This window comes from Passer montanus, unplaced genomic scaffold (assembly GCF_014805655.1).
Source record: "Passer montanus isolate IOZ18808 unplaced genomic scaffold, ASM1480565v1 scaffold1, whole genome shotgun sequence".
Lineage (NCBI taxonomy): Eukaryota > Metazoa > Chordata > Aves > Passeriformes > Passeridae > Passer > Passer montanus.
In genome coordinates this window covers 10,697,877-10,721,810 of record NW_024356504.1, presented here as the reverse complement: position 1 = coordinate 10,721,810, position 23,934 = coordinate 10,697,877, and the positions used below count along the sequence as shown (strand labels likewise).

At 35.5% G+C, this 23,934-nt stretch overlaps 1 protein-coding gene across 4 annotated transcripts; it reads right to left on the bottom strand.

Annotated features, from left to right (window-relative positions):
• Window positions 1-208: 208 nt before the first annotated feature.
• Window positions 209-23,170, bottom strand: SLC38A11 (solute carrier family 38 member 11). Of its 4 annotated transcripts, XM_039702251.1 has the most exons (12): window positions 23,152-23,170; window positions 20,707-20,824; window positions 20,197-20,271; window positions 19,462-19,596; window positions 17,651-17,716; window positions 15,930-16,036; window positions 15,689-15,768; window positions 7,224-7,294; window positions 6,235-6,396; window positions 4,439-4,551; window positions 3,668-3,799; window positions 209-1,775 (listed from the first exon to the last, which is right to left on the bottom strand). In XM_039702251.1, the coding sequence occupies exons 3-12, from the start codon at window positions 20,255-20,257 to the stop codon at window positions 1,530-1,532; spliced, it is 1,173 nt and encodes a 390-aa protein (XP_039558185.1). In that variant the 5' UTR covers window positions 20,258-20,271; window positions 20,707-20,824; window positions 23,152-23,170; the 3' UTR covers window positions 209-1,529. The 4 variants fall into 4 exon arrangements, with proteins under 4 accessions (XP_039558185.1, XP_039558166.1, XP_039558156.1 ...); XM_039702232.1 differs by lacking the exons at window positions 6,235-6,396; window positions 23,152-23,170 and having other exon boundaries at window positions 20,707-20,820; XM_039702222.1 differs by lacking the exons at window positions 19,462-19,596; window positions 23,152-23,170 and having other exon boundaries at window positions 20,707-20,820.
• Between the last annotated feature and the right edge of the window lie 764 nt (window positions 23,171-23,934).

Below are 23,934 nucleotides of genomic sequence, written 5' to 3'. Positions count from 1 at the left end.
CACCCACAGCTAAGACAAAATCAGCTATTACTGAATCTAAACTGGTGAGAAATATCAGTGAACAGTATCAGGTACCTGGAGAACAAATAAATTATCACCCTCAAAGTTGACCCTTTGTAGAGAAATTAAAGCAGAGTAATAGTCTTCTCTCTAATTGCTTTACAACTTAAAAAAAAACACCAAAGAAACAACAAAAAACCCAGTATATTTAAAACATTTATTTTGAAAGTACTACTTTTAAAAAGTGTGTTATTCTCACAAGTATTATCATAATTTAGCCACCACCCTTGCTTATGCATTTGTTTAGCGGGACGTATTGAATGGCATAGCTTTGTCATGCAAGATGAAGACAAATCTCTCCCCATTAAGCAGCATAAAAATGAAGTAACATTACACATCTAGCTGGCATGAGGAACCACAAGGCTCACAATAATGCAAAAATTTACTCAAATACACATTTTGATTTGGTAGCAAAACATTTTCAAAATGACAGCATTGCTATGACTGAGGATATTCATATTACTCAGCCTCAAGTCCTATTCCATAGGCATGTGAGTATATTTTTTATATACTTATGTATATATGTATATTTATACACATACATATATATACATGAATCCTTGATGTTAGATGAATTTTGGAAAACATAACAAATCACCAAACCATGACAAAATCACTAGTCATATACTGAAAGGAAACAGAGGACTAGAATGATTATTAGGTTTAGGATGTTAATTTAAATACAGCTTCAGAAATAATGAATAATATTATAAATGTAGGAATTGAGCTGCAATGTAATTTCCTTCTTCGTCAATCTTGAAATTTTTACAAAGACTGCCTAGTTCAGTCTTTTTAAATCCACTCTTGTGGATTTTTTGTGCAATAACTTTCAATTACAAGACCACATATTGTAACAGTTACACCTAAATTGTATCAGTTACAGTTCAGTCAGAATACAAAATTTCCTTTGACTCAAGAAACACTAAAAGGCAAGCTTTCAGCTCTAAAGGACAGTTACTGCAGAATCAAAGACAGAATTAATAAGGGTCTTTTGATTTAATAGCAGAGTTGTAGTACACAGAGATCCAGAAATACACTTTCTCAGGACTTCAAAAAGCCCCCATATTATAGTGTGCTAATAAATACACATGAAAGATTATAAAATTAATAAAAACTAAGTTAAATCACTGAAACATGGAAAGGTTTATATTCCAAAACATTTAATTTATCACTTTTAAACAGTATTTCAGACTAAGGTTAAAAAATGCAACCTTTTTGGTAGGCTTGCAAGTTATTCAAGTAATGTCTACTGAAAGGCACCTCTGAGATTTTGTGTTTCAACAGTTAAAACTGAAGTCTTACCTGAAAAAGGATGGCAGCATAAAATCAAGTATGTAAATACAGTGATACAGTTTTAAATTGTTAGTGTATCTCAAAACACAAAAAATCTTTGCTCCACCCTTCTTTAAACTGGCATGTATGGCTCACAGTGAGATGTGCCCAGTCTAGTCTGGAGGTTCGTGTGCTACCTAGGGTGGAAGTGTGCTGTTGTGTAAAGAAACATTACTAGGGGAACAGTAGAACATTTCTTTCCCATGGCTACATTCCTGGGGATGCAAGACAGTCATGACAAACCCAACTGCCATCACTAGCACACCAAGAACAAGAATCAGGCAGGATATGATGTTATCTGAATGGTTCCACCGCTCCTTGGACAGCCTTAGATAACACGCTGATGGGATGATAAAAACAAGGGGGGTAGCACTCAAAACTCCCTGTGTGTGGGAAAGAGCAATAGAAAAAAACCTCATAAGCATGTTTATTTAAATGTGAAGAATAAAAACCTAAATTTATAAACAGTTGTGATTAGATTGATACAGCAGTAAAAATAGAGGATAAAAGCCTTTTCCTGTGTTGCTATATGGAAAACCTTTTTTCCAAACTAAAGGTCCCAAAATATGCAAAAATATCTGTTAAACTATTTCCAATAATTAAGATTTATTTAAATGCTTTTGCTTTGCTGATACATAATACTATTTTAATATTGCAAGAAGCATTTAATCTTATTACCCAAAGTTTCTCAGCTTAAGAGATAAAGTCCAAACATAGTTCTTCGATACTTGAACTGAATTGAAATATTTAAGATAATTCCATGGAGGAGTTTAGATATAACACTGCCTTTAAAAGGAATAAAATTTTTTGAAAAAAAATTCATGTAGCAGTTCAAAGAATTCTGATCAGTTTTGACATTTATAACCTGATTTAGGTTGACTTCCCTATGAAAGCAAAGCTCCTTTTCACAGAGTAGAACCTTTCCTCTCACTAAAAATTCAGCTCCTATTTACATGCTTTCTTAGCAAGGGACAAACAAAAAGCACTTTCAAAAATTCTTTTTATAGTAAAGCCTCTGCAGATTAGCATATGAGTTAAATGCCAAAAGGAAGCAATTTTATGTAGAAATTTTAAATGTATATTTAGTTACATAGTTAACAAACATTATGTTTCAATTTAATTATGGCCAGATAATAATCCAGCCTAAGTAATAATTTTACATCCTTGTTTGTACAAAAATTCCAATGTTTGTATGGTAGAACCTGTTAACAGTGATCAGTAGACATCAAAAATAGGTACAAGCACAAAGTATCTCCTCCATGAAAATTAAGCTTTAGGTCTGTGAAGTAACATAAACCAGCATCCCAGAAAAAGAATAACAAAGCAAACTCTGTGACCCTTTGATTCCCATAGGACTCAATAGTTTCCCTGGGGAATTACCACCAGGCAAACACAATGGCTTGTGTTTTGTTCTAAACAGGGAGAGTAAGCAGACTCAGAGAAATAGTATCAAATGCCATCCGGGATGAAGAGCCAAAAGCCAGCTCTTCTGCTGGACAGAAAGCCAGCTCAAAGACAGATCACCTTTCTTTCACATGTAAATACTCTGTCTGTTCATTTTTCCTACTGCTAGATACCAGGACTGAACAATCTTTCTGAGAACAATTATTACATCCAATAAATACCTACAGCTGTATCATCATTCTCTCTTAAAAAGGAAAAGCAAAAAACCCACAAGATAGGAGCAACCCATGCAAATGCCTGGCTATCAACTTCTATTTGTAACTGAATAAAACTATCAGCTTGACTACTGACTAACTGCTTAGGAAATAGACCACTGCACTGATGGAATGCTTGCTTTTTTGCTTGATTTTGATTGTATATTTCCAGTGACCATCTCTGTGGTCTAGCTACTACCGTTTCTTTCTTTCTACCTGCCTCTGTTTTTTACCCGTGGCACAAGGCAGTCACTAGAATCTGCCCCAGTGTTAAGTAATTTGCCAACTTAATCAGAAAGAAATGCTAAATTCAATACCACTATACAGTTGGGATGAGTATTTCAGTGATTTCTGCTGTGGCTTAACACATTTGGTAGGTCATAGCCACTTGCCTTATCTACAAAACTGTTCTAAAACCCTCCCCAACCATATGAATTTTACTTCTTGATCTTCCTTTCACCTTTAGTTATCTGTTTTTGAAGCAGTAATTCCTTCTTCTAACACTACTACTGACTATGTCAAATTTCCTACGATCTTCAGTAGAGCTGTGGATTTAAAAAATTTCTTATTCATTAATAAGTGATTTATTAAATAAAAGAGTAAACAGGTTCACTTACATTCAGCTCTAAAACTATTCCAAGGCAATCATACACTAATGATACACCAGTCGCCACAGCAATGATAACTACCGTCACAACAACATGGAAAACAGTTGAGAGGTTCCCATGGAAAAACACATTGGCAATCACCTGAAACAGAACCACAATTTTAAACCTTCATTTTTCTCCTTATGTTATCAAACAACTTACTCCAAACCTTCTAACCTTAGGAAACTGAAGGAATGGGTGAGGATACACTGGCTGAATTTTACTTGCCTTGCTTCAAGAAAACATCTTCATATGCTTCCAAAAATTACCCATAACAATCATTACTAAAATTGCAGAACACTTGCCAAATTGACGTAGCTATACCTGTAGGATTTCAGAATTTACTCTTTTCCCATTTGCCCATCACAGAATAAATCCACTTACAATTATTCACTGAATTGATGAATTTCCTAGATGGAGATAATTCTAAAAAGAAAAGCTATTAAGATTGAAAAGTATGTATTTTTTGCTATTCTCAACACTAACAACAGTGTCATTTATGCCAAACTTGAAATTTTAAGCAGTTCTGATATTATTAATTATTAATATATTAATAAATGTGAAACAACATTATATGGCCAGTGTCTAAACAGTACAACTAGTCTCCCCTTCTCATTGCATGTAGCAGGATAAAATATGCTGCTATTTATCACAGATCAACCATAGACTTCAGCTACAATATGTGACAATACTATTAATATATAACAACAGTGTTAAAGGGAAAATGTAATAAATTCTTACCTCTCTGGTCACAAAACATTCAAGGGGGAAGGTCAGAATTACAGTAACTCCATAACAAAACCTTCCAAACGTAGCAAGGTTGTCATCTCTACAGTAGTTTTCAAATATATCTCCTGAGGCATAGCAAAACACCAATTAGCTTGAACTTCACATAATTTACCTATATTTGCAACTTGAAGTGCAGGTTAGTGGAGTATTTGAGGTTTTCTGATCCCCTCTTCTGGCATGTAACTAGAAACTAGTTACAGTCACAAGTTATGTCCGGGAATAACTTTCATCTTATCCTGCTGGTTAAGCTGCGTATTTTACCTCAAGTGACATTTATCTTCAAAAAATATTTTAAAATATACATATCAGAGTTTGTCATCTGTTGTCTTCTCCATAACACAGATTTTGTATGAGACGCCAGTGTTTGATTAAATAAATTTGTGACAGATTCAGAAAGAAAGCTTATGTGTAGAAGATAAATTTTCTAAAAACTCCTGGAACAACAATTACATAAAAAAGAGGTGAGAGTTACCTGTGGAGAACTGCATTTCCCTGACAGTATCTACTCACAGCTAATAAGCTGTAGAAAATAATTTCAAGTATTCTGACCTCAAAAGCCCATTATAAACATATGGATTATTACCTAGCAAATCATCTTATATCTAAAACCAAAAGCATCACTATAAAATTCAAATCATCTCAGTGTGTACCACAAAGAATCTGTAGTAATCATCTCTGAAGCACAAGAGACAGTGCAAGATCTATCAGTTCTCTTTTATGTGGTTACCATACTGTCTCATGATTTACTACTTTAGGAAACACAGCGGCACTGAAGAAGCAATAAAGTGTACTTTAAACAGCCAAAAGATTTTGGCAGGGGAGACAGAAAGTGAGATGGAACCTGCTGACACAAGAGTCATGAGCTGAGGAGGAGCTGCAGGCAGAGGTTTCTGTACCTGAAGTTCTCAGCCAGCCTGCATTCGGTCTAGCTACAGTACATCTAGGACAGTGACTTACTCTGCTGGAGTAAGCACTGGAGGCAGGAAAAAATAAGATAGACAAACCAGGAGTCCCCATCCTACAATTTCTCTGTTCTCAACTAAATGCTGCTGCTCATCAGAAAAGGAAAAAGCTTGGAAGCCTCCTCCTACAATCTGGAATGTCACTACTAACAGAAAAGATGCTTGCTTATGAAATGTGTATTTTCCCTGAAGAAAGTAATGCACTGAAACCAATTTATACCTTGTTCTTATGAACATATATTTTTCACTTCAACAAAATGATGTTAAACAGTATGATGCAAGATTGATTATATATATTTATGTGTATTCATATACCCACAGAGGGGACAGTAGAATTAGTAACACCAGAATAGCTGTTGCAAAGATAGGCAACATCTGTAACTCTACGGTGCTGTATTAGTACAGACAAGAAAAAATGTAAGAAAATATACACAGATATATACCAGATACTCTGTAGGAAATTTTTGTTCTTAACTGCTCTCTGCTGCTAGACCACGTGGAAAAATCATAGCTGTGTAGTCCTCAAAGTGTTTTAATGACAGAAGTATTCAAATGGGACTTCCACTGGCAAGGTTTATGCTTAGGAATCTGACAGCTATTAGCATGACATTTTTGGATCACGTTTTGGTTGTTAGGTAACTATGACAAATGTCCTTTTTCTGCCCAAATATACTATGATATTTGCATTTTTACAGTCACCAAGATGTTTACAGAGAAAAATCAGACAGGAAGGCAGAAATGTAAGGATTATAGCAAGCACCAAAATTGAGGGATCAAGCAGTTTACCTTCTGTGTATCCTGTAAAAGTCATATATCCACAGGCAGCAAACACTACACTGATGATAAGAGCAAGGGCCACAGACATATGTGTGACTTGAGACCAATTCTTTAATGTGGGTTCTTCCAGAGACCCATATATTAAAAAGCTGTTATGATGGCAGATGAATGCTGAAACACACATGACAGTTAAAGCAAATGTATGAATTCATGCATAAATGCATAGAGACACAGCACAGTTTGAATCCACTCATTATTAAATACAAACATTAATCTTGCAATGAGTGGCAAAGATAAGTGGCTTGAACCTTTGCTTGCTTAGTTGATTTGATGAAGGTTTATATTCATCCTTAGATGATTCTGATTACATTATCCTTAAATGCTATGCAATTTCCCACCCTCCACATCTCCATTCCACAGCTATTTCCTCCTCCTGCTCTTCTTTTACTTAAGAACCCAGCAGCAGATTTGAGAAGTTTTTTTTTTTTTTTTAAATCTACAGAGCCATTTGCTACTTTCAGATTTCATATGGCATCCATTTTAGGCAGCAGCAATCATTGGGAGGCCTCAGATTATCACATTGCTAACAAGAAATAATATACCAGATCCTGCAGGCAGGAACACATATCAGAATGAGGCCTTTTCTGTTAGAGGCTACCCAAGGGAATGCAGAATGATCCCAGCCCCCTCAGTTTATCAGTTTGACAAACCCACTGATGCAGGGGCTTTAGGATGACCTGCACAGGTGAGCTGCACTCATGTGCACACTGTCTCTGCTACAGTGGCAAACCTCCAGGGCCAAATGGACAATGGATGAGGTTAATGTCTTACACAATAACAATGACATTCATATGGATCATTCAAACAGTTTCTTTTTTTTTTTCAACATCAGTTTAACATGAATATTAAAAAATATTCTAGTTTCAAAATATTAAATAGTTTCTTACAGTTGATCTTTATATTGAAAAAAAAAAACCCAAACAGCAAAAAACACTTACCAAATGACATCACCCCAATGGCTTGTACTGCATTTGGTTTTGCAAATATCCATGCATTTTCTGATTTGGGTCTAAAACAGACATTTAAATAGGTTACCCTCTTTTCAAATATCAGTTATTACTCTCTGACATAGCCCCAGTGTTTATTAACAAGCTGAAACCAGGGAGATACCTTTCTCATCTCCCTTGTTTTGATTCAAGTATTTCTGTAACGAGTGTTTACAGTCAAAAATGTCAGCCTGTTTCAGTTTTGGAAGTAAACTCTTCATGTCAGCATATACCACAAAACAGCAAGATGGAAGGTAAAAGCTGTTACTGATTATGACTAAGGTTATCTCAACTGAAAATGTCCTCTGACTATTTAGAGGCAATTTCTACCTTTGAATTTAAACATGTAATCCATGCAGTCTAGAGATACCATTTTACTAAGACTACAAATCAAGTGAGGGAGTTTGCCTTTCTTTACACCTCTTCCAACTGCTCCTCATAGTAAAGAGATTCCACTACTTCCCAAAACATACAAGAAATTGTAAGAGAGTACGTGGAGACTTTTATAGTCAGGCAAGAATGTAATACTCACACCTCCTCCTCTAAGATATGCTCACAGATTTGGACCTGTAGTAATTGCAATGCTTAGAGAAGGACCATCAGCAAACTTTGTTAAAAACCATTTACTGCATGAAATTCATCATGGAATAAAGGGCCAAAATGAAAAAACAGGGAAGGACATATTTTCTTTTCCAGAAATACAATTTGCTAAAAATATCAAATGAAATTCACAATCCAGTTAAATATTGAATTTGTAATATTAAAGCACAGACAACTAAAAACAATCCAGAGAAGCTTGCTGTTAAAAAGTTGGCTACTGGTAACCTTGATTGCTCAGTTTTTATTTAGAGGGAAAGCTGCTGCCACCTGAGACCTTAAGATGTTCTTTTCCTACTGCCCTAGGAAGCAGTATGGCACTCAGGCCAGTTCTGTGAAGGTAACAACGGCAGCTTTATCCCTTCCCCTCTTTGGTGATCTCTCCCTCTTGCTGATTTTGACAGTTGCAGTGGCATATGCTATGCCAGGTTTCATTGCTTTCAAATGTTTAAATTACACCTCCAGCCCCTAAAAATAAACAGATTAAAATAAAAGTAATAATACAAAAAGTAAAAAAAAGTTTCCTCTTTCAGAACTCATATCTTACTATTTCTTGAGTTCAAATAGTCAATCCTTTTTCATATTAAAAAAATCCAGATTTAAAGTACCTAATGCACATTCAGTTCAGACTTAGAGCAGCTTTTCAGCTCTTAAGCTGTGGTTATGAAGTTTAACTTTGAAGTTAACAGAACCTGAACATAAAATCAAGTTCCCTTTTTTTGTCCTCATGTACAGTATATTGTCTTGAACTGCTGTAACATACTGCTTCAAGCCTCTGGCAGCTGAATATGGCCCTCCTAAAATATTCTCAGACTCAGAAAAGTTGATGTGAAATACTATGGATGAAACAGAGCTATCTGCTATTTGTCTTGAGAAATAGCTGCTGTTGTTCCTTCTGTAAGCTCCCTTAGTATTATAGCACCACTAATTTCAAATCACTACACATAGAGATGTGTCTGGAAAATTAATATTAATAATTTTGAATGTAGTATTTTTAGGGAAAACATTCACATCTGACTGGAAGCATTGCAATAATATTTCAAAATAAAGAGTGTAGTGGAAGCTAACACTCCATTTATTCCATTCTGTAACCACTAGAGGTCAGCTTTGATAATTAACATACAAAATGAAAATTTGTTTTATATTTTCATTTGACAGCAGAAGTTTTCTTTGACTCTTTCCTAGTAATAATAAAGTTAGATTATCTAATACCTTATAAACGAAATATTTTAAATGCAAAAAAATAAAGAATGCTTTTGCCTGAAACACATTTAATTTCTGTGAAAACAGAAATGTTTCCTGTGCAATGTTATAGCTATATTATGAGCTCCTACAAATACAGATTTAAAAAGGGAATTCAGAAAGCATATGAATTTCACTTGAAACATTTTTAATAAAGTGGCCAATTAATTTTAAAAAAATCACAGGAGCTGGTTTTCCCCTTGCACAGTGTTAGCTTATGCACTAGCAATATGCAAAAGACCAAGATATTGCTCTGCTTTACCAATAAATGACAAATCAGATTAGAAGTATTATTGGGAAAAAAACCCAAAAGAACAAAATCCTGCTTATTTAACAGCCTAAGAAGATAAATTCCTTCCATTCTAGTCACAGAATAGAGGAAGAATTTCAGATCCCTGATTTGAACACTACCAGCAGCTTATAATGTCCAACAATCTGTGCTGGTACAGATGTGCTATTTTTTTCAGTAACTCATGTACTGCTGCATGTGCTTTGGAAAGCATTTTCATATTGTTGGAGTAGAGGGACTTCATGTAATGAAAGCACACAGTCAGAAATTTCATTTCTGAGTGTTTGGAACTGAGAGTCAACAGTTCTAGAGCTGTGATCACATCAATAAGAAATTACTCCCAAGTTCAGTCTGCAGAACAAATAGGCATATGAAAAGCTCCAGGGAAAGGGTGCAGGTGACATGAAAGCGTCTATATAAAATAAGACTTCATAGAAAGACTCCTCAGAAAGAGAAAATTATGTCAGAAAACAGTAGGTGTTAGTTGTAGAAGAGCCATATAAAGAACAGTCACATAAAATCATTCACAAGCCAAAGGGCAGCTAATGGAAACATAATCTGTCAAAGTAAACATACACAAATTGATTTAATATATCTGCATCTCTGTAGGCAGATGCATGCACACACTCAAAGAATATCATAAGAATACAGAATAACTTGTTGTGGTTTTTCAATCCTGCTGATCGCAATGATTTTTTTTTTTTGAGGGGACCTTTGGTCTGACCTACATTCTTGTTAGGAGTTATTAGGGGAAGATTTTAACTGCTTCTTATACAAGAATAGCATTAGCTGTGAAAATCTGTGAATGACAAAATCGGCCAGCTCTCTGCTTCTCACTCAGTGTATAAAAACAAAGGCTATGCCTGCATGAACAGGAAGCTTTTTTTTTAATACTGAAGAAGTATTAGTGAAATAATGAAAGGTAAGAGAAGAAATACATTTTTGAACTAAATGCACTTGCTGACAGCTGTACTGTCTATCATATATAGCAGAAGCTGAAACACAAAGTAAAACCTGAGATGTAATTTACATGTAGGTCTTGGAACAAAAATAGCAAAACACTGAGTAATCATTTCTGAGTGTTTGGAACTGAGAGTCAACAGTTCTAGAGCTGTGATCACATCAATAAGAAATTACTCCCAAGTTCAGTCTGCAGAACAAATAGACATATGAAAAGCTCCAGGGAAAGGGTGCAGGTGACATGAAAGCGTCTATATAAAATAAGACTTCATAGAAAGACTCCTCAGAAAGAGAAAATTATGTCAGAAAACAGTAGGTGTTAGTTGTAGAAGAGCCATATAAAGAACAGTCACATAAAATCATTCACAAGCCAAAGGGCAGCTAATGGAAACATAATCTGTCAAAGTAAACATACACAAATTGATTTAATATATCTGCATCTCTGTAGGCAGATGCATGCACACACTCAAAGAATATCATAAGAATACAGAATAACTTGTTGTGGTTTTTCAATCCTGCTGATCGCAATGATTTTTTTTTTTTTAGGGGACCTTTGGTCTGACCTACATTCTTGTTAGGAGTTATTAGGGGAAGATTTTAACTGCTTCTTATACAAGAATAGCATTAGCTGTGAAAATCTGTGAATGACAAAATCGGCCAGCTCTCTGCTTCTCACTCAGTGTATAAAAACAAAGGCTATGCCTGCATGAACAGGAAGCTTTTTTCACACTGAAGAAGTATTAGTGAAATAATGAAAGGTAAGAGAAGAAATACATTTTTGAACTAAATGCACTTGCTGACAGCTGTACTGTCTATCATATATAGCAGAAGCTGAAACACAAAGTAAAACCTGAGATGTAATTTACATGTAGGTCTTGGAACAAAAATAGCAAAACACTGAGTAAAAAGACAGTCTAAGGGAGTTGCCATACAGGGAAAAAGTCTCAGCTGAAACTAAGACAAAAGCAAGACAGACTGAAGGTAGTGAGGCCTAGCAATGAAGAATACTTAGAGGGAAAGAAAATAAGACTACTGAGTCTTCAATGTATGTAAGTGAAAATACATCATAATAAAGATATTAATGAATTCTAAAAAAAATTTTGAAAATATTCATGTTTATCTACATAAGAAGGGGGAAATTGAGAACAAATGAACCAGACAAAGGATAAGATATCCTAACAGGGTAAGCATCCAGATCATGAGCAAGAGTTGGGCAAATTTGTTTGGCAGTCTAATATGGCATCTCTTTTACCTCTTGCAAAACACTTGCAGCACAATAAACCCATTTTAAGATCAATGCTACACAAAAATCTTTCCTGTCATTTACATAGAAATGTTGGAGTAGAACAGTGCATGAGAAGCAAAACATCCGTAATGAAGGCAAGAGAAAGAAACACCACTGATCTCAACCAGCTTGTGGCTATGAAACACTGACTTGAAAAAAGAAAGGTGATTTCTAGATAGGAACAGTCATATTTTTACAAGGGAGCTACATGTTGGAATGAGCAAAAGACTTCCATTGTTTTGGATTGAAGATCAGTGTCAAACTGCCAAGTTTAGGTGCAAACCAGCAGTTAACAATATAATCCAGAATCATCTCAGAAATGCATTCAGGTTTAATTCAATTATTCAAACATTAAGGAAATTAATTGTAACATTTCAATTTAATTCTATTCTAAGGTAAAATAACTTTCTAGGTCTTTTTGAACTTTAAAAGTTCAAAGACACTGAAAAGTTCAGAGATGCTGAATATAACTTTAATCAATATAATGGAAAGAAAATGAGTACAGCTCACATTAGCCTTGGATTTCATATTAATCAATGTCATCTAGTGAAAGAACACAGACAAGGCAAAGCTATTATGTCAGCCCAACTTAGATACAGCTACGTCTACTCTTCTTTCTTCCTTAATGAAGTACTTAACAGTTCTGTAAATATAAAGTAGCTTAGTTGGGGTTTTTTAATTCCATCACACATTAAAGTTTACCTTTACTTACTACTGGATTTTTTAATATGAAGGAAAGAATCAGCTTTTTACTTTCAAGTTTTTTCCTGAGCCCTTGGTGTTTTATCCCTGGAATCAGCTGCCAGTTGAGTAATTCTCACATCCTCTTTATGTGTAGCAGCTGCTCTTGAAGTTTTTCATAGACATTATGTATTATGGAGACACTGACATCATAACATTCTTGCTAAAGAACACCAAATAAAATTAAAATGATCCCTTGTTATAAGCTACATAAAATATTTCCTTTTACAGCAAGGAACGTTAGTTTCAGGCCAGAAGCATGAAGTTATTTCATGCAGTATTAACATGCGGCACTTTACAGTTTGAATTAACTCTTACCTATTTTTTCTGATCACAGTACAAAAATACCCAGCCATAAGCAGATGGCCATAGAGATCAGGTCAAAATGTATTTTTATCCGGCATCTTAAAATACTGAGAATGAACTCTTAATAATCCAGAACACTGTATTCTATCTGCAGGTTTATTATGTAATTCAGTTAACAATAATTATATGGATGGTAGTTATCAAAACCAAAACTGAAAAAAAGAAGTAACTCAGTTTTATATCTGACATAAGAGGAAATAAATTAAACCAAGCAATCCCGCATCTTAAATACGTTTTGTTTTTCTCATCAGAATGTGACAATAACATTCCTAAAATGTCCTTGGACAACCAGCCCCACACCCAAAGCTAATAAAAACAAAAAAAAAAGAAGCAACATTCAAAACCTTGTAATTCGTGTTTAAAATAGTAATAATCTTGTTGTTTCTCTGATGGTCTAAGACATTGCAGGAAGTTTCAGATTATTGCAGAAAATATCATTTATCACTTTGTTGTCCAAATAAGATTTAATTTTCAACTAGAGCATGGATTGCAGTTAAGTAAAAAATGTTTTATCATTTCCACATAATGAACTTGTACCTCTCAAAGGGTAGAAGTATTCACCTTGAAAAATGTAAAGGTAAATGAAAACTGATTATTACTCAGAAAGTAATTATCAAAGCAGGAAGATATCCAAATGGGTTTCTAGTGGCACCTGACCTGAGTCCAGTACTTTTGAATGTATTCAGCAATGATTTGAATGATGGAACAAAAAGCAAAAAGTGTCCTTAATGGAAAACATGAAATGTGCAATTAACACAACCATGCTAGAGAAAGGGATGAAAAAAATCATAAATATGTTGGTAAATGGAATGTTGGTCATCTGATAAAGCAGCATTCAATTCTATAATGACAAATTCTAGTTATGCAGAGGATAAAAAGGCTTCAAAAGAACAAGGCAGAGAGAACAGACAAACAAAAAAAAATCCCCAACTTCATGAGAAGAGTATCAAAGGAAAAATCACCAGCAAACAGTTCTACAGAGTATCTCGTGCTTGGTAGTTCCACTAGACTGCAAACTCAAGGCACATTCATGATATCATGCTATTTTCCAAAAAGGGTAACATCAAACTAGGTTACATAAACAGAGGCACGGCAATCCCCAACGGACACAGTTGAAAGGGACCTTACAACACTCTGCATTTAAGATAATCATCTTCACTGCTCCTCAGAGGGAATATCCCAGGCAAGTGGGGCATCATGATTCCACTTTTATTTGCAGAAGACTTAAGGCAGCCACTGAGCATGATTAGAAGCACAGGAAATGACAAAAATATAAATCCTTAAGGAACTGTGCTTATTTAGTCTATAGAAAGGATCCCCAAAGGGGGTCAAATTACAGCTTTTTTAGAGGTGTTTTTCAAGCACTTGAAAAAGTATAAATTGCTGTCCATACCCACTGTGGTTAGGCCAAGAAGTAATCAATATGAAATGGAGTCACACACATTCAGGAAGAATTCATAAGAAAAGGCCAGTTAAGGATTGGAATGTGAAACCATGGAATTGTCTAGTTTGTTCTTGGCAATCACCTGTCATCAATGGCAGGCACATAATCAGTTCTGCCATATAACAATTGTAGGGACTGAATATTCTTGTACCCATTGAGCCTTTATCCAGGACTGTACAAATTCTTTCCCTATATGACAGATACAAGGACTGTGTTTTCGTAATAATGATTTTTTAAAATCTCTTTTGGAACTCTTACTTCTAGAATTAAGAAGTAAAACTTCAAGAATCACTCAAAACCAAATAGCATGTATTGTAAGAAAAAATAAAATCGTGCATTCCATATTTTTCAGTGCATCACAACTGTGGAGAAGAAATGTTACCATAGTAACAAGGTTATCCGTAACTATTATATATAGCTTCTTCCTTTTTTAACAGGGAGTTTTGAGATTAACCTTTTAAATACCCCTTTGACACACAGTGTGAAAAACATGCTCCTCCAGAAATATGGTGGGGAGGGAAGTTCCACACTGTTCTGAGAGAGAGATTTTGTGGATGATAGACAACATCATCTGGTACAACTTAAGAAACTGCGTTCCAGGCATCTTCCTACCATTAAACCTGAATACCCTGCAATTAACCCATGTATCACAGCAGTAATACAACTGAACCATTGTGCCTAACACTGATGAAACAATCCTGGTGGAAGAATCTGAGGGAAACATAAGAGTAGCATATAAATCTGTTCCAATAAATAAAAAAGCATGTTCGGAAATAGAATTTTTCATCTTTATTACTATATCTATATATTTAAAGGATGAGAAAAAAAAGACAGCCCTTGTAAGTCTTTAAGGAAAAATAATAGATTTGTAGCACTTTCTTGCAATATAATCATAAAAATATTGTCACAACACATAATTATGTGAATTAAATTGTCTAGAACACTCCAATGTCCAATGTTAAATACTACTTTCAGAGTATGCATGTGTAGGAGTTTTTTGTATCATATAGTTTTTTAAATGACAAAATAAAGATTTTACTATTGTGTTGTTTTTAAAAAAATTACAGTATTTCTATTTTATTTTTATTATGAAATTGTTATATTTATCTTATCAGAAAAAGAAATATTCCTAAGATAGTAGCTATTTTAATGATTGTAATGTAGGCAGTCTGACAATAATGGAAAAAAATAAAAAAAAAAAAATCTCAAATGACCGACAATCTCACATGCCAATCCAGGACCCACCTGCTATTAGTCATCCACAACTCCTCATTTATCTCTAGGGGTTTTGAGATTTTAAATTTGCTTATACCCACTAGAAAAAAAGATTTAAAAGGATGAAGTATATTTAGCTGTTTATTTTGTATTATTGCTGATAGACATTTTTTGATTATCTGTCTGTTCTAAAGCAGGCATGTTCCACAACTACGCAGCAAAATAACAGATTATATATGAACCGAAGTTCACTTTGTGGCAACTGTAAGAATACTCACACTTGTGGACTGAAGGTTACTGTTCTCACCATCACAACCACCAGGATGACAATGGTTAGAATCAGAGAAAGAAGAGACACCTGCAAAGGTAAAAACATGACTTCAGTCAGTAAGCTGCTGAAAGGTGGTCCTTTGAGCAGCATAATGCATTTGTTAATTATTTACACGAAGTTATGACTGGCACTTATTTTCAATGGCATACAGAACAATAAACCAAAAATCAACTGCTGTTATGATTTACCTTTCCCAATTTTGCTATGTCTCGATATAAAGATATAGGTAAGGTAAAGATGATGGTGGTAAGAAGAATTATGAAGTGACGGTCGGTAAGCACGTTATCCACCCCAACTAAAGCAAAAAAGAAAATAATTTATTTCTTTAAGAGACTAACTTGAGGAAAAGATTAGCTACATTTGAAAGGTTAGAAGTAACAAACTATTGGTGATCAAGCTTTTATTCCCTTTACTCAGGCTAAGTAATACTGAAAACTAGGCGTAACTAACACTGAGAAAGCCATGCACAGCATGGGCATCAACACAAGAATTCAGCAAATTCAAACCAAATGCATAACATATGGGATATATTAAATCAAAACTGCAAAATCTAGATTCCTACATATAGATTGGTATTAACGTCTTTCATTGTGTCTGGGTAAATGCTGGGAGACTGCAAGTAAAAAATTCTACTACTTCTTTCTGCCTTTTAGTCTTGAGAATTTTTTGATACTCTGGGTTGACATCAATTACTGTGCTGTTTAGGATAGCATTGTTCTCTAAGAAATGGCCTAAAAGAAGTCAATTTTGAGGTTTCTTTTGGGCACCTCCTTTCCGGCCATCAGCCAGCTTCCACTTGCAAAGTAGATTACCATGTGAAGGCAACAATGCTGTTATAATATTCCATGCAATCAGTGGGACTTGTTTGCATAACTGGTGGGTTTTTTCAAGCCAATGACAACTTAAAATAAAACACCTCCAAGTTTCAGTGAGGCTACCATAAATCATTGGCTTGAATGAACACTTGATGAAAAATTATGGCTGGAAAGTGACTGGCAATTGCCATGGAAAACTCAGTGTTCTGCTCCCTCTTTTCTTTGGGAGATTATAAAGTTTTCCCACCTCTTTCGAGACAGGTATTCTACTGGATAGGTAATAAGATTTGCCATGCTGGGGATTCCCCCTTATTACAGAAGTCATATTATATACAGAGCATTACATATTCACTGTCACTATCAATTTGATCAGGTATTCACAGAACAGCACAGTGTGATAATTAAAACTACATCCACACCTTTCAAGTTTCACATGCTGAAAATTGTAGCTTTCCTGTGGAAATGAAACAGTTCATACAAATTCACATTTCCACTTCATTACAAATATGTTTTCTCTCAGTTTAACTTCCTAGTGAAGAATGCTTTAGCTTAGCTGCTTTTGTGCTAAAGTAGATATCAAACACGTACACAAATCGCTCCACTGATGCTGCTGTGAAAACTTAGAGCACAGGAAGGGAAACAAGGGGGCATGAGTTAAAAGGCATTACATTCATTATATTATTTGCAACTTATCCAGAGTTATTCACTAGATTAAATACAGTTTCACTATTTAAATCATTATTATTACTATAGAAAGTATCTAAAAAATAAATTTACAAACCCCAATAATCTTGTAAATACACAGCTGTGGAAGACTCACTTCTATTTGCTTAGTATTTCACTGAAGCATCTGGTCTCTTCACTGACACTGAGTCCACTGATAGCCAAGGACTAGGATTCATAGTTTTTATTTGGGAAAGGCTTATTAAAGAAAAAAAACTCAAAAAACCCCACTCATAGACATATGCTTCACATTCCTAATTTGAACTAAACTTAATAGTAATTTAGAAGCTATATTACAGGTAATTCCAAAATACTTATGCTACACTTCAATCCATAATCCCCCACTCTTAAAATTTTTAAATGCATCTTACCTCCAGGAATTCTCTGAAAAACTTTAGTTAAAGTGTCTCCTGTTATTATGTTGTAACTGATCATAGCTTAAAGAAAATAAGTTTTTTGTTAGTACAAGTCATATCCAAAATATCTGACTAACACTGAATACACACATTTTGTAGACTTCAGGATTACATGCCACTATCCCTCTAATACAAATTATGGCTAGCAGCAACAACTTGAAAGTTTTACGTTTAAAAAAAATCATTATTTAACACTTCCTTTTTTGTTTGTGGGGTTTTTTTTGTTGTTGTTTTGGTTTGGGGTTTGTTTTGTTTTTTTGTTTTTTTTTTTTAAACAGGTACAACCTAAGTATTAATGCAGCCTGATAAGCAAGACCATTGTGCTGAATGGCCATATAACCTTACTTCACAAGAGGATAAAAAAGGCTTTCTACAACTGTTTGTTTCAAATAGCAATTCTTTATCAGTTTACTTTCAAATGCTTGTTTCTATTTAGTTTGAAAATTTTGAATTTTAGTTTGAAAATTTCCTGTGTTAGTCTAATAATCGGTTCTGCAATTAAATGCAACGGACTTTCTAGCCCATGCAAAAAGCTAGCAAACTCTTTAAACCAGAAAAAAGAAGGAGAAAATAGATTAAGAGATGAGACACGGACTTTGATTCCTCCCCCCTCTCACTAATCAGTGCTGTGGCCTTAACATTCTTATTTCATTCTTATCTAACTCTACACTATGAGTGTGTAAATTTGTGCACGTGTGTATACACAAACAAAATATATATACACTCTCATGGTCTTTAGCATTTAGACACCATATATTTAGGTATTGACCTTAACTATATATAAATATTCTGTGTTGTGAAATTGTAAGTCATCAACTCTACTTATATAAATTAATTCAAACACATACAAGAGCATAACCATAGCTCTGTGGTAAGGACTGAGACCTTTACAATTCTTTTTCTGTATTATCAATGGAGTACTTGGTTTACAAAGGAGTGTAATTTAAATCTGTAACACTGTTGCCTGCAGTAACAGCAACTTGCCACCCTTAAAAATCTCAGGTATCTGTAGCCAGACCCAAAATTGGAATTTTCATCTGTGATTCTGTGATCACCAAGTCCAGACTCTTGATATCTCAAGTCATCACATCCTGCAGCTCGATGTGTGAAAATAACAAGACTATTTAAGATTTGACTTAATTATGTTGCTACAGCAGGGGACAAATTCAGAACAGAACTTTATTTCAAACTTCTGGTCTAATAAATTCCTGCCCAGATTATACCTTTCTGTTCATTTACTGTTTTATCTTCCAAGAGGTCTCAACTGCTGAGTTTCCTAGTACTTTGTTGGGTATGAGGCTGAACTAATGCTTTTGAAGAGCAATGACAGAACATAATAATCTAGCAAGACCTAAACTGTGGCTTCTCCAATTTTAGTAAAATTGCATCTCTGAAAATATACTAATTCAGTATACTCCTAAATTCATATTTTCTTTCAGACACATCAACTTTGTTCTCTGCTACACAATCTAGAACAGAATCTCCTTTGCTATTTTTCTAGCTACTTTGGTCATTAATTTTCATATGTGTGATCATCAATTTCTCTGCTATTACATTTCAGTTCAATTCTATTATTCTGATCCTTCAATTCACTGAAGTCATTCTTCAGAACCCACAAAATAAACTGAATTTTTTTTTAAAAGCAAAGAAGCACATACTCTACATTCTTTATATAGTTCTTAATATTCAATCAGTGAAATGATGAAGTAATGTGAAAAAGCTTGTTACTTATAAAACTTAAACATTTATATTTTATGTGATCTTACCAATAAATGGATATAAAAACTGGAGAATTGAAAGGATTAGATAACCTACAAGACCATACGTTTTTTTGACCAGCTCTTGATAGGTTTTGGTACTGGACAGATTTCCTCCTTTGATCAGTAGTATAATGGAATAATCTGTTAAAACATAAAATTACTGTTAAAGACTATATGAACCAACCTGTAGTTGATTACTTTTCACCTTCTTTCACTCCTCTAACCAAAAATAAGAGGTTGTAAGAAGAAAAGCAATGGTACTAGGAAGAGCAGGGATGAGAAATCTCACAAAATCTCAATCCACTAAATCCAGGAGCTATAGGCTCATATCAGAAGAAAAATACTTAAAATCATAGTACAATCAAAGGTTTTCATTCTGTGGTCTATTTTTAAAAGTCATAAACAACCCTCTCAGGATTCAGTCTCTTAATTAGTCCAGTCTTAACAGTGGACTCAAACAGGTGATTATGAGGGCACAAATAAGAACATTCTTTCAAATGTAACCTTGACTAGGAAACTAAGGCTTCATGAAAATAAATGCAGTCAAAAAACAGCTTCATATGTTGTACAGTGTAATTCTCTACTTTTAGCAACCTACTGAAGGGATTAGTGAGGTAAGGAAAATATTAGTAATTTTTATTGTCATAGATATACTTGTTTAAGGTATCATTAAGCATAAGATAAGCTAAAAATATTGCATTATTAATTTTATCTTTAAAACAGAAACTGCCTTTAGAGTACCTGTGATTAAGGCAACCACAAACAAAAGCAGTATTCCTAGAGGAAAACCAGCTTCCTTCATTGAATATGGCAACCCTGCAAAGCAGAAAAGGAGACATAATAAATATTAAAATAAATAAATAAATATTTTTCCAAATATTTATTTGTGAGAATCAAAATAAAGAAAAACTCAGATTTTAAAAAATGCCAGTAATCTCCCAAATTGGACCAGCATGCTTAATAACCTCCAAAATGTAATTTTCAGTGGAGAAAGTGTTGCTTAAGTATGAAGTTCAGTCACCATCTGCCCAACCTCTCTGACCATTATGGCCAAGAGACTCTGAGGTATTTATCACTAAGGTGTGGTCTCAACTGACACCCCTGCATTTTTGCAAAGTAAGCAAATAATTACAGAGAAAAATCTTTAAAAACAGCAGCAGAGAGTAAGGAGTCAGTGTTATTGTCCAAGCTAGATAGTCATGCATGAATAAACAAGGCTGAATACAGGATAGAGAAGAAAAGCAGATTTACCTATAACGCCTGATCCTATGATTGAATTAATAATGTTAAACCCAGCTGATGCCAGATCACTGTTTCCTCCTTTATTCCTGGGCTTACTAAGGAGGGCTATTTGGTCATCTGTTTCTACCTATTTCAGGAAGACAAGAAAAACATTATACATGAGAAAAATAGGTGAGAACAAGTATTTTTCACACAGCCTATTAAAGATTTTTTTAAAAAATTGTCATAGACTCAGATTTGTGGAGGTATTTTGATAAGTAAATCCCATTTTTTTCAGTGTGAAATCAAAGGGGTATTAAGCAGCTAATTCCTGTATAAGTCTGACCCATAATCTTCTGTTTAATTCTCTGAAAAATATTAAGTGGAAGGAGAGAAATATATATAAACTCAGAGGTAGGCTGCTAAACAAAGACATTCTTAGTCATATTTCAAAGGCAAAAATGTGAATCAAGTACTTTTGAAAATATTTTGGCTAATACAATTGGTCAGTAAAAAAAGGTCCTGAATCAGGGTAATGAAATTAATTTCAAGACTTACTAGTAAAGCATGCCAACATCTTAACATAGTCTAATCCAAGGTTTTATCCAGTATTTTAAATATTTTTGTGCCGTTCAATGGTTTAGTTAATTATGAATAGTTAATAACACTATCAAATCAGCTGGTCCCAGAAAGTTTCTGTGAGAAAGAACCAAAGTTCAGAGCACAATATGTAGCCAGTAGCTTCAAAAATTAATGCTTCATAAAAGAACTTTTTAACAAACATACAGTAAACCTCTCCTTAGATCACCACTGTGCTGCCAGAGAACATTTTAGAATTATTCATCAGAAAGACCATATTTTTGTGCTCTGTGTACTAAGTATGAAGGTAACACCACTATTTCATGAATGCAGAAGCCTATTTAACATATACAGCAGGTAGTACCAACTCAAATGCTTGTCTCTAATATTCCTGGGAAAAAAATTGAATTACTGAAAAATTTAACTAATCTGTAGATAGACACATAAACTGATAAGCATAAGATTGCCTGCCTCTAGTAGGGCTACACATTTAAGTGGAACCTTTAATCCTTAAGCAGCACTAACATAATACTGTCTCAGATCAAAGGCCAGTACAGCATGGCATCCCATTTCTGAGTGATGACCATGAAAGGTGCCTAGGGAAAGCAAAAGACCATAAAAGACAGCTAGTTAGCAAACAACTTTCCTCTCCCAGCTTTCCTCTGTTTGTGTATTTTGGACTTCCCAAAGTGGTTGTGTTCTTGGTGCACCACACTTCTAAATGGACAGCTGCTTGATTTTTTCCCTTTTTAGAAACTGTGCATAACTGTGCATACAATGTCATGTGTCGGTGAATGCCAGGTTTTAATTATGCATCCTAGAAAGAGACAGGTAATTTAATCAGTTCTGAATCTACCATTCAGTATTTTCACTTGGGTGTCCCCAAGTCTTTTGTGTCATCACAGAGAAACTAACCACTATTTCCTATCTTTTTTATATCACATAGTTTCATAAGTAACATTCTCCCACAGCTGTTTCTATCTAGACCCGTGCTACATTTTTATTTCACCACTGATTTCAGCAACAGAAGCATCACTGTCATTCTCTCCTGAAATTCTAATGCTCTCTGCTAACAGCACAGTACAGGTGAAATTGCACAGCCCAGTTCCCTCTCTTCAATTTCTTTTCACAAGAAATTAACACAATGTGCGTTGCTAAGAGCTGGTCCCTTTCCCCAGCTGGAAGGGACATATTTCGATGGGCAAAACCAAAGGGCAAAAAAAAGTTGTGACACAGGTGAAACGGCTCCTGTGTGAAGAGCAGCGCTCCCGAGAGTGTCCCTGGCCCGCAGACAGGGAGGGATGCCAGCTGGGAGCCCGGCCAGAGAGCTCTACTACGCGGGACACATGAACGCCAGGCGTCTGCCTCTCGCAGGGTCCTCTCCTGGGGCCCCTGCGAGCCGGGGGCCAGCCAAGCCACCCGCTATGGCAGCGACAGCAGCGGGCAGGGCAGGAGATGATGGGGCACGGCGGGAGATGATGGGGCACGGCAGGAGATGATGGGGCACGGCGGGAGATGATGGGGCACGGCGGGAGATGATGGGGCGCTCACGCCACACCGAATTTCAGCCTTGCCGAGCAACCGCCCTTCCCCTGCCTCACAAGGTGAGGTCCCGAGAACGCATTTCTCCCCCTGCGTGGTACTTAGGTCTCTTTCTTCCTCCTACGAATTTGGGGACAACTGAACAGAGATGAAAAGGCCATCGCTGCCGCCCGCTCGACCGCGGAGCGGGGACGTTCCAGCGGCCGGTCGTCCTGAGCCGCCGCAACCGGCCGCGGTGCCCCTCACACCCACCCCCGCCCCACGAGCCGCAGAGAGAAGTCCGGCGGGTGCCGGCAGGCTCGCTGAACCGCGCACAGTCCCACAGCTCGCCTGCCCCCAGTGTCCGCCCGGTACCTGGCGAGCGGCGGCCGGCGGCGGCAAAAAAATCTACCTAACTTTATGAAACTACTCCAGTTACTGGAAGGCAGCATCAGAATGTGGACCCAAAATTTTCAACAAGATTAAATCACTAGGGGGAAAAAATGCCTGAGAAATGACAACTAAATAGCAGAGAAAATAGAGCATGCTAATTTCCTTTCTATAGTCTTAAGAATTGCTATATTTGACAATACTTTGCTAGGGTAAACTGTGGTTGTTAAAGGAGCATATGTGCTGTGCATCAGTAATTTTGTCCTTAAAGAGCTATGATGCATATGATTTAATATGAAGAACAAAGTGCACATAAAGAGCATATACAACATTTTTGTTCAATAGCTTAAGCACATTAGCTCAGCTCCTTCAAAAAATCTCTAATCATGTCCATGACAAGCTACAAGCTGACATGTATTCTTGTGTGACTAGTCAGATGACATGACTCAGCAAAGAAACTTTGAGAGGCCTAAGATGCAATTCCTGTGATTTGTAGCAATGTTATTTTCTTTCATGGACTGTACAAAGAATTCTGTGTGAAACCAGAGAATTAAGCTGTTTTAAAGCAGAGCATAATAAACCATATATAGGTTTTCAAGATAGCCTTCTACCAGACTCTATGTTTAGTACTGTAGCAATTTCCTCACAAGGCCTCTGTATCTAACACCCACATGCTCTACAATAGTGCCCTGAATAATGTGATTTTGTTTTAATTGTTGTTTGGAATATGTATTAGTTACCTTAGAAAATAATTTATGTTATATACAA